This window comes from Aquila chrysaetos, chromosome 5, assembly GCF_900496995.4.
Source record: "Aquila chrysaetos chrysaetos chromosome 5, bAquChr1.4, whole genome shotgun sequence".
Lineage (NCBI taxonomy): Eukaryota > Metazoa > Chordata > Aves > Accipitriformes > Accipitridae > Aquila > Aquila chrysaetos.
The window spans coordinates 6842071-6859054 of NC_044008.1; the positions used below are offsets into that span (position 1 = coordinate 6842071).

Below are 16984 nucleotides of genomic sequence, written 5' to 3' on the forward strand. Positions count from 1 at the left end.
ACAGTCTACTTAAAAGTCAAACAAGCTATTGATTTACCCAGGGGACTTTATTTTATTGCTATGTGAAATGATTTCTGAATTTTTCATCGAGGCATCACTGGAAATGCATAATATATGTACAGTAATTCCAAGATCTATTCCAAGTGTGAAATTGCTTTATGCAGCCAAAGGCTTTCCTGTGAAGTCTGAGGGCACGCTTACAACACAGCTACAGGGACTGGAGCTGGCTCTGCTTGTGTTAACCCCAAACTGACGAGGTAGCGAGCTTCTGGTAACATCTAAAATGTGTGCATAAAAACTAACTGGGGCCCAGAAACAACAGAGTCATTTTTGTATGGCTTTGTGTCAGTACTACTGAGAGGTGAGGAACGTCAGCTCAAGTACAGATAACGCTGCACAAATATATCTAAACTACAGTGGCTGCACAGAATAGCTCTCTGCTTGGGAATTTCTGCTTTGTACTCCACCCTGTGTTGCAGCCACCAGAGAAATTCCCCATATTTAGAATTTGTCCACAAAATACCTAGAAAAATAATATAAGAAAATGTTTGGTTTATTATCACATTAAAGCCCACAGCTCTTGAGTATTGCTTTTTGAAAATAGCAGACTACTGTAGAATCTGCCTTGGAAAGAAAAGGAGATTAAAAACTGAACTAATACAGTCACAGAAGGGAAAAAATACCCTCTTCATCTCAGCAGGGTGCTGATGCTGCAAGCTAGCAACAATACTGATGTTTGTATCGCCACTTATTTCACTATTAAGCATTTTTAAAGATGACAGCTGCCTAATATTCCTCGTCCAATGGCAGTAAAAAAAAAATTTTTTTTGAAGAAATCCAAAAGCATTAAGGCCTACATTTGTAAATAATTAAATGCTAACATATAAAATACTGCTTTATTTGGTTCTGAATTAGATACTAGAAGAGCAATATAAAATCCAAAGGAAGGCTAAAATCTCTGGGAAGATAAAAGTTATTAGAGATGCAACAAGTTATTTTGTTTTTGAAGATACACAGTTAAATAAAATGATTGCATAATAAATTTTAATTTATTAGCTTGGAATTCCCATGCTTTTCTATTTACAATACGTGAGACTTTTTATTAAATATGAAACAAAATGAGAACAGTTTAGAAATGGTTTTCTTTGGAATGGTACTGACCATCTCGTAGTGAGGGAAAACTAGTGGGTTGGAAGTGACCATCTGGTTTTGTGGTAGTAACGGTAATTACATCATTGCACATAGACAATCCTGCTTTGAAAGTTTGGAGCTTACATTCAATATGCTTGCATAAGTTGAAGAGGCTTGAGGCCTGATCGGAAGCCAGTTTTAAGACAAGCAAAACAAAACCTTTTAATTTACTTACTTCACACCGTATCTGTCTCGAAACATGATATGATCTCTATATGTTCGATTTACATCAAGATCAATTTGCCTAATATCTGGCGAAGACCCTCGTGCTTGACACTTCAATTTCTGGGAAAACAGTAAAGAACAGAAATTAAGTTTAAAACTGTGAACTCTAAAATAGCAGAAACCTGCCTGACTGTACACCTATATTGAGGTATTTGCAATCTCATGACTTAAAATACTTAATATAGAATAGCAACTCACAAGATAACAATTTTAACATCTAAAAAATGCATATACATACATATGAGTCAGGCACATTCACACAGTTTTGATGTAAAAAGACCAATCCCATAACACACATTTTTGTGACACGCCATTCACTACCCATATTCAAGGCTATGTTTCAGCATTTCAAATTTATAATTGCTATTTCTCAGGTAGGCACATCACTGGAGAAAAACAGAAAGTGAATTTTACTACTCAGGAACAAGAACCTAAGATGCAAGTTCTTCAGACTGGACATCTAGCAAATGATTTAGTGTGGTTTTCATACTTTTCCTGCGTTTTTCTTGAAGCAGAAGTAATAACTACATAGCTGCCAGTTATTATCTAAGTATAGATAATGGACATTTCTCCAGTCATTTCCTCTGTCTTTCTGTTCTAATCTAATTTAGTTGTAGGATACCTCTACTTTAGCACTTGCTTTAACATTTTATAATTAAATCCAATTTTGCAATTGATTACTTAGGAAGCCTGCACAGGTTAGATTGCCGCCTTTTTTTTTGCACTTAGAATAATTTTCTCTTGACACTCATTCATTCATTCTCACTTCTGTCCCTAGAAGTTGAGTTTGCAATACATGTCAAACTGGATTCAACACGGTATCTTCAAAACATTACATCTGAGTAGGCAGGCATTACTAGAGAATACCACAGACAATCAAAAAGCAGAACTCTACAGACTGTGGTTGCAAGAAAACAAAAAGGTTTGAAGACAAAAATAAGAAAAACAAAGGGATCAAACAGGGAACAATAACATCCATTAAGTCTGCTGAGCACAACCAGAGGCTTCAGGCACATCGGGAATTACCTGTAAGTCATTGAACCAACTGGTATCGACCATTAACCAGCACAACACTAACCACAATCTCAGCTTCGTGCACCTTCCAGTATAATTTAAAGTACTAACATCCGGAACGATTTGTCCCCAGACCCAGAGCCTATCATTTGTTGGAATATAAAAAAAGAAGCACTCTGAGTCCTTGCCATCATGGGAGCCTCTAGCATGAGTGAAAAGAAAGGGTACCTAGAGTTTGAGAAACGGAAAGGACAGAAGATTAAGAACTGGTAATTGCCCTGCACATAGAGCTGAAAGAAGTTGTTTGACCTACAGCAAATGCGCATATTTTCCTTCTAATTTTAAGGTGTGAAATTTGTAAGTGATATGTGAATTAGGAGTGTTAATATCACTTCAGGAAATGGGAAAAATGGAGAGCAGTAAAATGAGCTTATCACAAATAAATAAGCTAGGATAATGATGGAAGAAACTCTACTTCTATATCTGAGCTACAAACACTTTTTTGTTTTGCATTGAGCACTAGATGGCATTAATCATTTCTGAAGACGAATTCACCTATTTTTAAATGCTTCTAGTTTTACTCAGTATTCTTTCCCACAACTACATTATTCAGCATGAACTCTGTTGTATCCCTTTTGGATCTGCCACTAGTCTTACTTATGAAGTTAAACAAAATATAATAGTCAGAAAGAGCAGCCTGTCAGACTAAAGAGTGATAAATAATTTAAGAGGAAGATCACAGACACCAAAATTTAGATAACATCAGTGCCAACATTGATCTTCTTTCATAACCTTACAAGATTCCTTGTCTACTCAGACCCAAAGTCTCCAAAAAAGTGCTATTAGAAAATGCCAAAATCAAACAAGCAAAGCATTTCCTTGAAACTCTGGACATTATTTCTTTAAAAGGCAGTGAACATTTAAATTCCTGTGGGGAAAAATTCAAACACTCTACAATGCTAAATTGCCTTTCTGTTAGCTAAACTCTCCCTATAATCCTTTAGCAGAAAGAGAGAGAGACAGAGAGGAAGAGAGAGAATTTTAAAGGATTCAATTTCCCTTCTGCCTAACTTACTAGCCTGCACATGAACTTTACTTTCCACTCTTGGGTCTCAATTTTAGCTCTGATGGCCATGAGCTGTATTCACACCCACAGAAAAAGTAGAGTTAGTAGGGAAAAATTTAGAGGAATACAACCACAATAATTTAGAGGTTGTTTTAACTGCTACTCAGGTTGAGGGTGGGGGCTGGCGGGGGTAACACTGAGCTATTTTCTTTATATTCTAAGTCGGAGATATGCTTAAGTGGTCGATTTATGCCTGTAGAATTTTGTGGGTGACTCTGTCATGAGTTGCACCTCTGAGAATACAACCAAGTAACCAGACGGTGCTTTGCAAGGGATATCTAAGCCTCACTTGGAGATGAGATGGCACAAGGGTAGCCAGCTTGTTCTGGCTTTTACAATATTAAGGCACCAACCTCCATCCCCTCCAGAATACTGGAACTCCTCTTACTGATATTCAGCCAACAAGGTGCTCCCTTAATAAACATTCTCAAAGAGCTGTAGTTTCAGAGGCTTCTGTCTTTTTACTGGGACAGGGGTTTTTCCTTATTTTGTTTTGCTCTGCTTTTAGAATGGCTTTTGCAAGTATTTGAGGATGGGAAAAAAAATGGAAAGAAGATCAAATTAATTACATGAATTACAGAACCAAAAAATAAGCTGAAAAAGTGCTTTTTCAATACATAGCCTTTTTCCTAGCTAAAACAAGCAGTAGAGTTCAATGCAATTTCTAATCCTTTTTTTTTTAAACACTGCATAACAACGAAAGCTTAATAAAGCCTGTAGTCTTAATATCCAAAATTTAAAAATTAATATTAAGTGGAAATTCTACAAACTCACATTATAAGTGTCTTTCATTTCTTCTTTCATTTTAGGGACGTCAAGTAGTAAAGACCAGACTTGTCCTCTGAACTGCAGTGGGATTCCTTTATAAATTCTCCTATGAAACTGTAAGAAGAAAAGAAAACATAAATGCAGTACAATCTACAACATTCTGAACAAAAGGAACAGTGACATACAACATGCTAAAGAGAAAAATGCAATTATGTCAATTGTCCTAGCAAAGGGGTGACCAGCTGCAGACAAAGTATTCCAGTGTCTTTTGAGTGACCAAAAATGTCCAGTGACGCCATCTGGGACCTCTGCTGACAGAATCAGCAGAGGCACAGGGAACAAAATGGACACACAAGCCAAAACATCACTCTGCGCAGGTGACGCTTACAAGCCAGGACTTTAGCATGTAGGAAGGCCTATCAAAATTGTATCACCTTTGCCGAGCAGCACTTATTCTACAAATACTGGAAAGACTACGCCAAATTTTGTAATTTAGACCCAAAAAATCAGATTCTTAGCAACACTATTTCACGACAAGCCACAAATAACTCACCATAATTACAAACAATAAATGGGAATGGTGAAAGGCAATCAGCAATATCACAAAGCTTTAAAGATTACCAGTAAAAAAAAAAGCATAACTGATTTTTGAATTCTTGTAAAACTGCAACAGTATGCTAAAATGTATGTATGTATGCATACCAAACAAATATGTGAGATCACCAAAAAAACCAGGACATGCCATTTCTAAAGCTAACATATTTTAGATCGTATTTCTAAACTAGTAATCAGTTTTCTAAATGCATATTACAACATTTGCACAAAAACAATGTATAAAAGATATTCTAGCTACAGTTCCTAAGAATACAGAACAACCTACCAACACTGCATACAATTCTTAGCTGTGAAATAGAAAATTAAATTCCTGACACATTCTGTTCTGACACATAAAGCTTGTATTAGAAATGGGTCAGAAGGGGACAACTCAGTACCTGTGCATAACTAGAGTCGTTATATAAACTATTTATCAGTCTTGCCTCTGACACGTCACTGCCCTTGCACTCTCATTCAGTGGTTTGGTTCTTGCTGGGCTTATTTGAAAAAAATCAGGAGCACTGACAACTGTCTTCCTCAGTTCTCTTCTGATTTGTATCTCTCTATGCTGCAGCATTTAGGAGCACCAAGAGCCTCTAAATAGAGAAAGATGGACTAGCTGGCTAAAGTCTTGGCTTTACGCAGCCGGGAGAGACTCAAGATAAGCAAAGCCTCAGAGCAACTGAATCCTAGTAATTCTAAAAACACACACACACAAAAAAATGTTATCATCTTTCAGGAGACATGTCTAAGAAAAGGAAAAACAGAGAACTCTTAACAAAGAAAACGAACCTTTCTGAAGTTCTGTTTTCACCATTATTTTAATGATGGCATGGGGAGACAATTAAATTTAATAGAGAACAAAACACATGCAACCCCTCCCCAAACAATTTACTCTTTGCATTTAACATGCAATGAAAGTTAGACCTTAAAAATTTCAATTGACAAAGCTGTCCCTTCCTTGAAACATTTATAAAAGTTATGTTTGTAACATAAGAAATACTTTAGAAGAAATGTCCTCCTCAAAGACAGGATCCTTTTTTGTTTTTCATATATTTCACATCTCCAGTTTGGAAGATTAATGAACCCCTCATTGCACTACATTTGCAAACTTCTGGCTGTTTGGGATATATCAGATCTTTGAAGGTGTCTTTAATGCCAGCAACGATTTATGTCTGGATTTTAGAATGTGTAACTCTTACACAAGTAAGGTTATGACTTTTCTTTCCCCGTCCCCTTTTCAAATGAAAATTTTAAATTGGTATAAGATGCAACAGCAATCCTGGACACTGTCCACAAATAAAATGTGCTTTTTAAAGAAAACTTTGCTGCTTCAGTATTATTAAGAATGCTAAAGCAGCAACACTTTTAGTGTGAGCACAGTTGTGTCAGTACAGTTTCTTCTGTGAGGATAAAGAACAACGTACAGTGCTATAAAGCATCCTTCTCTATAGATGTATATCCAGACTGCAGCTCACACAGAGAATTTCAGTGTGTGACAACCCGGACACAAGGATAACTGCTTGCGAGAGAGAGGATAATTCAGTCTTTTGAAAGCCAAGCAACACCAATTGCAGTGGAGTCATCCTGAGAAGAGATTATTAGCCTGTCTACTAAAAAGCAGAATGAGCCAAATTTGTGAAGTCTTTTCTGGAAACTTGAAAGAAAAAAAAGGGACAAAAAAAAAAAATGCAGTGTGATATGTCCCCAGTGACATGTAGCTGTGTTCCTCAGATCCATGGTACAGCAACAGTGTAACTTAACAACAAACATTTTTGCCAGTTAATTATTCATTTTGTAACTCATTTTCAAATGTCTCCAACAACCATAAGATTATTAATGATGAGAATTGGTTGAAGAATAAATTCTCAAGACTACTGTTGTTCTAAATGAATATTTTCGGAGAAGGTCGGGTGGACATCAAAGGCCAGAAATAAGCCTTTGTAATAATTGTTTCTTATTGAAACAGAATTAAAACAAATCCAAACCACACAAAGTGTAGGGCTGTTTTGGTTTTTTTCAGGACATAAAACTGAAGGAGAACAACAACCAGTTTCAGAGAAGTCTATGGCATTTACAATTTTCGCATCTTCCGCACTTCCCAGACTGAAACAGCCAAACACTAGAAGAGTCCTTAAAGTAGTAAGTAAAAACTGAGATAGAGAATTGTGGAAGTGCTTTTAAAAGAAAAGTTTGGAAAATGAGTTGGCAAATACAACTTTAAAAAGAGTGGAAAGGACAGAGAGTCTAGTTTCATCAGCCTACTATAGTCATGCTAAACAAAACAGAAGGAAAGCAAACATTTTCAGTAGCTAAGATCAGAATTATTGCACTACCTGACAGAATAAACCCAAATAACATTCAGAGCTCCTTGCAAACCATTTTAGATCTGTATCCAGCTGACTCTGCTGTTTCAACTATTCTTTAATTTAGGCATAGAAAAAAAGCTCTCAGTCATCCCAATTCATTACAAGAACCTGCCTACAGACTCAGCAGAACAGACTAAAGACTTTCACTGTCTGCCCTGTATATGAGAAAGAAATGTAACTCAAGAACAGAGCCTTTCATGGCACATGCTCCATTACACAGACGATGATGTGGAAACAAGCATGAAAAATTTTATATACAATGGAAAACAGAGGAGTGGCTGATGCCTGAGAGGGTCATGCTGCCACCCAGAGGGACCTCAACAGGCTGGAGAAATGGGCCAGCAGGAATATCATGGAGTTCAACAAGGAGAGGTGCAAAGTCCTGCACCTGGGGAGGAAGAACCCCAGGCACCAGCACGTGCTGGGGGCCACCCGGCTGGAAAGCAGCTTGGCAGAAAGGGACCTGGGGGTCCTGGTGGACACCACGTTGAACATGAGCCAGCAACTGTATCCTTGAAGTAAAGAAGACTAAGGGTGTCCTGGGCTGTGTTAGACAAAGTATTGCCAGCAGGTCCCCTCTACTCAGCACTGGCTGAGGACACACCTGGAGTACTGTGTCCAGTTCTGGGCTCTCCAATACAAGGCAGACAGGGACATACTGGAGAGAGTCCAGCGAAAGACCATGAAGATGATTAAAGGCCTGGAGCACCTGTCCTATGAGGAGAGGCTGAGAGAGCTGGGACTGTTCAGCCTGGAGAAGAGAAGGCCCAGGGGGACCCTATCAATGGACCTAAGTACCTGAAGGGAGGGTGCCAAGAGGAGAAGAAAGCCAGGCTCTTTTCAGTGGTGCCCACCGACAGGACCAGAGGCAATGGGCACACACTGAAACACTGGAGGTTCCCTCTGAACATCGGGAAACACTTTGTCACTGTACTGTCAGGGTGACCGAGCACTGGCACAGGTCACCCAGGGAGGTGGTGGAGTCTCCATCCTTGCAGATACTCAGAAGCTGTCTGGACATGGTCCTGGCCGACCAGCTGTGAGTGGCCCTGCTTGAGCAGAGGGTTGGACCAGATGACCTCCACAGGTCCTTTCCAACCTCAACCTTTCTGTGATCCTGTGCAATTCTGCAATTTTGTGGAAAATGACACAGCTGCACTGCATCTCAGGGGACAGGGGGCCGGCAGGGGGAACCCACACATACTTCACAGCAAAACTCATTTCTGATAATCATTCAGTCACCAAACAGTTGAAGAAAATATAAATGAGCAAACTGATTATTAGCTAACTGAATATCTTTACCATAAGTACCATACCACTGCCCTCAGCTCTCTTTTATTTCCTTATTTAATATAAGGTTGAAAATATGTTGAGAAACGCTGGGTTAGGTCTGTATACTTGCAGAACTCTAATCTACTCTTCTGTTCCCTCTGAATTAATGATTAAAATAAAAAGTAGAAAATTCAGCAAGTTAGTTTATTTTTTCTTCTACTTCTGGGGAGATGAAATGAGTCAATCATCAACAAATTCTTTAAAATTAAGGCTTTCTTAAGATAATAGCTCAAAACAAAATACAAGTATATAAAACCAGAGTTCAGATAATTGTTGTATGCAAACATGCATCATTCAAAGAATGGTGTTACAGAATCTGGGATGTTTCCATCAGCATAACACATAGAAAAAAGGAAGTCATCCTCAGTAGATATAACTATATAAACGCAACTTAATTTTTATTTAAGTTCTGTATCACATCTAAGCTGATCTTCAGCTAAGGATACTTATCATAAACTCTTGTAATTATTACTAATATTGTTGAACCTGAAGTAGATAGGACAAGCGGACATTAGATGAGGCCCTACCACCTGGGAATTCAAAAGGAGCTTCTCATGCAAAAAGAAATTGGTCCTGTAAATTGGACCTTCCCATTGTGAAACAAGAGAATATATAGAATAAATTAAAAAGCTTACAAAGCAAGGAGGAAAAAAAAAAAATCTCTCAAATTTGGAATGTTCCAAATTAGCTATCATCTCAAATATTGAAGTCTGTAACATCCAATATTCAATGTGGCCTCCATGCAAAAAACTTGGAAAGCAGACAACCTCCCCTCTTCCTTCCACTGCCCCAATGTCTCCAGCTCATAAACCCAACTAGTTCCTGGACAAGAAACGAGGCCACTATCACACAGCACTGGTCTGAAGAGTAGGAACTGGCATTCTTGCTGCTACAAGATATAAAACTAGTTTTCTTGAAAATAAAACTTTCTTAGTTATGTCAGGAAGAACTGCACAAGCAGCAGAGGAACTCTGCCACCTCAAAAAGATTCAGTGATGAGAAGCATAAGAATTAAAATCTGAAGTCTCACAAGAAAGTATATTTATAATGAAAAGAAAGTATATTTATAAAGACCGCTGCCTTTAGAGGTTCTTCAACTTCTGTGGGTTGAATAAAATGAAGAGAAAGTGCAAATACAAGAGTTGCTCAATCTCATTCAAAAAATCTCAGGAATGCAAAGAGGGTTCTTCATTAAGGCTCTGTGTTCAGATACCAAACTAAGTGGAGACTTGATTATTATATTCTGTGTGAATGCCAGAACAGCTGGAAATTGCCTGCTACCCTGATTGTTTCTCTTCTTCCTTTCTCTCTCAATTTAGGTAACTTCAATCACAGACAGATGAAGGTAGACAGTGAAAGACAGAAATACTTTGGTGGAAAAGCTCAAATGGGAATATAACATATAAGTTTTATTTAATCTTTCCTGAAAGTTATGATCATACTAAGCCAGGAAGGATTTACTGTCTGTGGTGGTTGATTGTACCCTGGATTACTAAGCAGTAGAATACAAATAGAAAATAAAAGCATAAGCTAGAGAAAGACCACACTGCAACACAAACTTTGCTGCTCTATGACACTCCCTGCATAAGAAATGACTGATGGGGAGATGAAAGCTTTGTTTTGACAAATATCAATCATGCGAAGACACAAGGGCAGTTAAACACTTCAGAGACTGGTGTCTGTAAGAATCATGACGACTCCACTGAAAAGATGCCTAAATAATTGTATAGGAATCAAGGAGTTTTATACACAAAGAGGAAGTCAGGCAGACGCCAGGAGGCCTACACGGGTGAACAAGTTGCTCCTAGACAAACTCAAACACAAAAAGGAAGCCTACAGAGGGCGGAAGCAAGGACAGGTAGCCTGGAAGGAATACAGAGAAATTGTCTGAGCAGCCAGGGATCAGGTTAGGAAAGCCAAAACCCTGATAGAATTAAATCTGGCCAGGGATGTCAAGGGCAACAAGAAAAGCTTCTATAGGTACATTGGTGGTAAAAGGAAGACTAGGGAAAATGCGGGCCCTCTCCGGAAGGAAACGGGAGACCTGGTTTCCCAGGACATGGAGAAGGCTGAGGTACTCCACAACTTTTTTGCCTCAGCCTTCACCGGCAAGTGCTCCAGCCACACCACCCAAGTCACAGAAGCCGATGGCAGAATGGGAGAACGAAGAACCACCCACTGTAGGAGAAGATCAGGTCTGAGACCAGCTAAGGAACCTGGAGGTGCACAAGTTCATAGGACCTGATGAGATGTATCTGCAGGTCCTGAGGGAACTGGTGAATGAAGTGGCTAAGCCACTAGCCATCATATTCGAGAAGTCAGGGAAGTTCCCACAGACTGGAAAAGGGGAAACATAACTCCCATTTTTAAAAACACAAAAAAGGAAGACCCAGGGAACTACAAGACAGTCAGTCTCACCTCAGTGCCCAGCAAGACTATGGAGCAGATCCTCCTGGAAACTATGCTAAGGCATATGGGAAATAAGGAGGACATTAGTGACAGCCAACATGCCTTCACTAAGGGCAAATCATGGTTGACAAATTTGGTGGCCTTCTACAATGGGGTTACAGCGTTGGTGGATAAGGGAAGAGCAAAGGACATCATCTAGCTGGACTTGTGCAAAGTGTTTGACACTGTCCTACACAACATCCTTGTCTCTAAATTGAAGAAACAGGGATTTGACGGAGGGACCACTCGGTGGATAAGGAATTGGCTGGATGGTCTCACTCAGAGTTGTGGTCAATGGCTCGATGTCCGAGTGGAGACCACTGACGCTGGCGTTCCTCAGGGGTCGGTAATGGGACCGGTGCTGTTTAACATCTTTGTCGGTGACATGGACAGTGGGATCAAGTGCACCCTCAGCAAGTTTGCTGACGACACCAAGCTGTGTGGTGCGGTTGACACGCTGGAGGGAAGGGATGCCATCCAGAGGGACCTTGACAGGCTTGAGAGGTGGGACTGTGCGAACCTCATGAAGTTCAACAAGGCCAAGTGCAAGGTCCTGCACGTGGGTTGGGGCAATCCCAAGCACAAATACAGGCTGGGCGGAGAATGTATTGAGAGCAGCCCTGACGAGAAGGACTCAGGGGTGTTGGTTGACAAGAAGGTCAATATGACCCAGCAACGTGCGCTTGCAGCCCAGAAAGCCAACTGTATCCTGGGCTGCATCAAAAGCAGCGTGACCAGCAGGTCAAGGGAGGTGATTGTCCCCCTCTACTCCCACCTGGTCTGGGGCCACCAACATAAGAAGGACACGGACCTGCTGGAGCTGGCCCAGAGGAGGGCCACAAAGATGACCAGAGGGCTGGAGCACCTCTCCGATGAAGACAGACTGAGAGCATTGGGGTTGTTCAGCCTGGAGAAGAGAAGGCTCTGGGGAAACCTTATAGCAGCCTTCCAGTACCTAAAGGGGGACTACAAGAAAGTTGGAGAGGGACTTTTTGACAAGGACATGTAGTGATAGGACAAGGGGTAATATTTTTAAACTGAAAGAAGGTAGATTTAGATTAGATGTAAGGAAGAAGTTCTTTACTGTGAGGGTAGTGAGACACTGCAACAGGTTGCCCAGAGAAGCTGTAGATGCCCTATCCCTGGAAGTGTTCAGGGTCAGGTTGGATGGGGCTTTAAGCAACCTGGTCTGGTGGAAGGTGTCCCTGCCCATGGCAGGGGGGTTGGGACTAGATGATCTTCAAGGTCCCTTCCAATCCAAACCGTTCTGCAATTCTATGATTCTACACGGTTATGGAGTTGTACGTGGGTTCATTTTACTACGTCATCCTCATTACCTCTAAATCAGTACTCAAATACAGTAGAGACTAGCACACTTCTGGTTTCAATCTGACAACTCTTCCATCTCTTTCCAGTTCCTCATGGTCACACATTGCTGGCCTCCATTCCCCTTCTCCTCTCCTGCCCTTTTTTTTATTAGGTTTAAGCACAGAAGTTCTAATGGGAAAACAGTGTGAGGTTCCCAGAGCCCCCGTGTCTCTCGGTATATTCTTCTGCAAGAAAGATCAGGGGAAGATGTAAATTGAAGCATCTCACATGCACGCCCACACACATCAGCGTGTTAATGTTTCCTCATTAATTCCCCTTATGAAGTTATGATGGAAAAAAAATAAAGCAGCGGCCTATAGGCAGCTCTGCAAGAGTATTAAATGAAAACTGTATTTTGCAGTCAAGCATATGACAGTTTTGGATAATGTAATCAAATATATGGATTCATTTACAGTATGTGTACAGTATGAACAGATTTCTTCAACCCAAAACTCTCCCAGCTGTATATTATGAAGGCTCATTACAAACAGGCTGTCTAAAGTCCTGTACTTTGTACATAACTGCTCTATCCCTGGGACCATCACCTTCTCTGACTCTCCCTTGGTCTCTTTTTAAGAACACAAGCATCTCCCAGGTACGCCATTTTCCAAAACCAAGCCATCACTACAATCATAATCTACGACCCCACAACATTATTACTGTTATTGTTGCTGCAATGTTCCCTTCAGAGCTGTTTCTAAACAATGCTGATTTCAGGAGCAGCCTGACTGCACAGAAACCATGCGAGTGTCAGGTGAAGTGAGTCTTTTAAGATACAAGCTGTTCATTTTCTTTAGCAATTTGTTCCTCCAGTGTTAACGACTTTATCCAATCAAGTGAAGACAGAAAGCAAGAGTCAGGAATTGTTCTTGCAACTATGGCTCCCATGCTTCAAGAAGGCGAGCATGGAAAGCTGATGCATTCTTCCAACACACTTTCAGATAAAAAACTGTCTTTATTTGTGAGTTTTGTACAACCCTGAGAACACCACCAGGCTTTCCATAAGGAGCAGTGACAAATAATGTCTGACTTTCCACTGCATGCTCGGGAGGAGGAAGAGGAAGCTGGTTCTTTATTCTGTATGTTCTGGTTCACTTACCACATAAGATGTGAGAAAGAAAAGGAAAACACCCTTGTTGTCTAAGTCTCACGTGCTCCACCAGAGTTCAACAATCAGTGAGAATTTTTCCTAGCCTCAAGCAAAGTTCATCCCCTTTATGAACATATTGAATTATTCCTGCCACTATTTATAGTTCAGCCTGTAATTTGTTACATGAACTGAAACTCTTTCTGCTCAGCTGATCTGCTATACCTTCTGCATGCTCGGTGAATAGAAGATTATTCAGTTAAGTCAGTGTATCATGGACTGACGTTACAAATGTCTGAAAAGGAAAAGCGATGCTGCTTAGACAACATGTAGCTATTGTGTTACCTGAAAGGTCGTATTTAACATTCTCTTTGCAAACAAAGTAACTGTAACACAGGTTTTCTGATCATCCCTTTGACTTGGGAACATACTTGATCTGCAAATCACCCAATCGCCACAGTAAAGAAACAAAGCCACCAGTGTTATGACCTCTAGCTTCTCCTTCCAGAGAAGATGACAGGACAAAGTAGGAGTGTAAGAAAAACTTGGGAAACAAATTATTACTTTTTCATGCATTCACTTCATCTTTTAAGAAAATGAATTCGCTAGCTTCTTAGTTATACCCTGAAAAACATCAACCACTGGCTTTGGTATTTTTAACAAAAGCGAAGTGCAAGACATAGCTTCTAGTCTCAAAAATAAAGGTAGTAGCAGACATGATGAGTGGGGGACATGCTGAGTAAATTTCTCCCTCTACTTGAATTATAGTATCTCAGTTCCCTGCTCACCAGGCTAACAAGCATTCTGGTCTCAACCTCTCCCTTTAAAGTTTTCCACTTTGCACAGAATAATTTACTAAAACAAAAGGCTAGTAAAGGAGTAAGCCAACGCTGCAAGTCAGCCATCCAGGCAGTAACCTAGGATGCATAACAGTCGTCCTCTAGTCCTCAGCAAAATACAGGTGGATCAGCAGCGTCAGAAAATACCAACAGACTCCCCAACAGAAAATACAAGTTTTAAGCCCTATTGAGGGGAAGAGGGAATTTGAATTTGGGAACCTCATACTCTGTGCATTATCCGCTAAACGGCCACAAAAACAGTTATGAAAAACTCCTCAGAACAGAGTGTTGGGAATATAGCCTCTCCAGAAAGTTTTTTCCCAGCTGAAATTCTTCCATAATTTTAAGATGACCAAGACTACAATTCCAGCAAATAAACTATTCACATGAACTTCCCTACCTAGCTTTCAAAGCAAGTAAAAGCACTTAGCACTTGATGGTATACCTAACATAGCCCCCTTTCTGTCATTACCTTCAGACCATTATTTGTTTTCAAGAGTAGGATAAAAGTAATTCTGTAACTAAAAATCCCAAAAGCAATTTAAAGATTATTAATGGGCAATTCACTACCTTAAAACTCACCTGCAGCTTCACATAGAAAATTATTTTACTTTTTTTTTTTTTTTTTTTGTAAGTCAAGAAATGTTGTAGCACTGCTGGGCACTGTTAAGTAGCTGCCAGCAGATTTCAGCTCTTCTCCACTGATTCCAAAATAAAAGCAGGCCACCAAGTTATGAAGTATTCTATTCAAAAGTAGATCCCATTCATACTATCAAAAAATTCACTTCTCTTGAAGATTATGAATGCTGCATTGCATATTATTCACAGAAAAAACAGACTTAGCCTGAGGGGGACAGGGCATTGAATGGCTTCCTGTACTTTTTACCTTCTCACTTACTCAGTGCAACTATCCTTTTAACAAAGCAACCAGGTATACTGGGATATCCTAAGATATCTGTGCAGGCAAGTGTGATAGTTTAAGCATCGAACTATATGCCCCATGTGATGACTAATCAGTTTCCCTGGACAGTTACTCAAGGTGGTTTTCACTTATCCATAACAGTAAGTTATCCTAGGCCCTTCAGTAAACCTGGGCTGCAAAAAAAAAAAGGAAAAAAAAAAAAAAAAAAGGGGGTGGGTGGGGGAGAACAGGGCAGACATGACCATGGAACAGAAGATTAAGAGTAGAAAAAACCCTCATAGATCTTAATAAGACACCACCAGTAACTCAGAAGAGTAACTTTAAATTTAAATATTAATCAATACAATATCCAGCATACAAAGGAATAAAAAAGTAAAGTTAAAAATCATAACCCTTGAAAGGGAATTTATAATTCGTGAAGAATTCAGCTACACCCATTTAAAGGTATCCCCTCTTTTCAAGATTATAAAGATTTTTCTTTTTTTCCTCCTAGCATTCTCAAAGGCTAAATCAAACACAACTTCTAGCTCCCTGCAAGACAAGACAGGCAGGTCTGATGCTTCATCCACTCCACAGATTATTTTGCAGATGTGAACACAGTATGCTGTGTGATCCTAGTTCCAATCCCACAGTGCAAAGCAGTACAGCACACACTTATTACTATGAATATGTTAGAGAGCCTACGCAGTATTGCCCTTAGAAATTCCGTGCATTTGACCACCAGTTTTCTTGGGTTATTATTATTATTGGGTTATTATGTATTATTGCATTTTGGAAGAATAAAAAGCCTTTTTCTTTCAGTGTGTGTTGTTTGTTTTTTATTTTCCCCAGATCTCATAAACAGAAACAATCTAATTTAAGGTTATACATTCATTCAGAAGAGATAGCTAATGAAAAAAGCACACATAACTTTACCTTTTCACTATTCTTGTATTTTTCCCAGCTTTTCAGCATCTTAAGCCATTTTGTAGTTCTTTCAATTTCAAGGTGCTTTTGCTGAAAAGAAATTAGAATTTTTTAATCTTTTCAAAATGAATACATTTAAAATTATTTATGCTTTTCTAAAAACACTGAAAAAAAATTTAACACAGCATCAGCAACTTTTTATCCAGTCATCTAAGAACAGCAACAGAGTAACATCAGTTCACCTAAAACATCCAAAAAACCAGCCAACCAAAACCCAAGTAAAAACCCTTATTTTCAGCACCATGTAAAGAATTGTATTTTGTAAGAGGAGTTTAAGTACCAGGTTTATAAAGATTTCTTCTCTGCACATTTTTGGCAAGTACAAAGAACTTCAATTTGGTTTTATATTCAGTAAATTTTCAGGCAAATAATTTCTGCTGCAAGCTTCTTAAAAGCTATTTCACTCTGAAATGATGATCTTTACCCAGACCTTCCCTAAACATAATTAGCTACTGTTTCCCAGTGATCACACAAACCATCCCTTCTTAAAAGACACGAAGTTAAAAAGGCACAAAGTACATGAACAAAAACAAGTGCAAGAAAGAGTGACAGCACAGTAGCAGAAGTGGGAATAAGGTCTAATTCTGGACATTAAAAGCTTAGAAAGCCTTGCTATAATTCTTGTCCTTGGCTTGGTACATTTCTACCTACATGGCCCTATAACTTAACATCAAGGATTTCCTCTGAGGTAAGATCTACTTGTTTACATTATATTGCTGACAAGAGTATCTCAGT

At 39.4% G+C, this 16984-nt stretch overlaps 1 protein-coding gene across 4 annotated transcripts in view; it reads right to left on the minus strand.

Annotated features, from left to right (window-relative positions):
• The window catches only part of USP6NL (USP6 N-terminal like), a 130651-nt gene that overhangs the window by 29813 nt on the left and 83854 nt on the right, over positions 1 to 16984 (minus strand). For all 4 annotated transcript variants that reach the window (XM_030016261.2, XM_030016263.2, XM_030016262.2 and 1 more), the window contains 3 exons: positions 16199 to 16279; positions 4331 to 4438; positions 1367 to 1476 (listed from right to left, as the gene is read on the minus strand). In XM_030016261.2, the coding sequence (XP_029872121.1) occupies positions 1367 to 1476; positions 4331 to 4438; positions 16199 to 16279 (299 nt within the window). The remainder of the gene's footprint in view (positions 1 to 1366; positions 1477 to 4330; positions 4439 to 16198; positions 16280 to 16984) is intronic.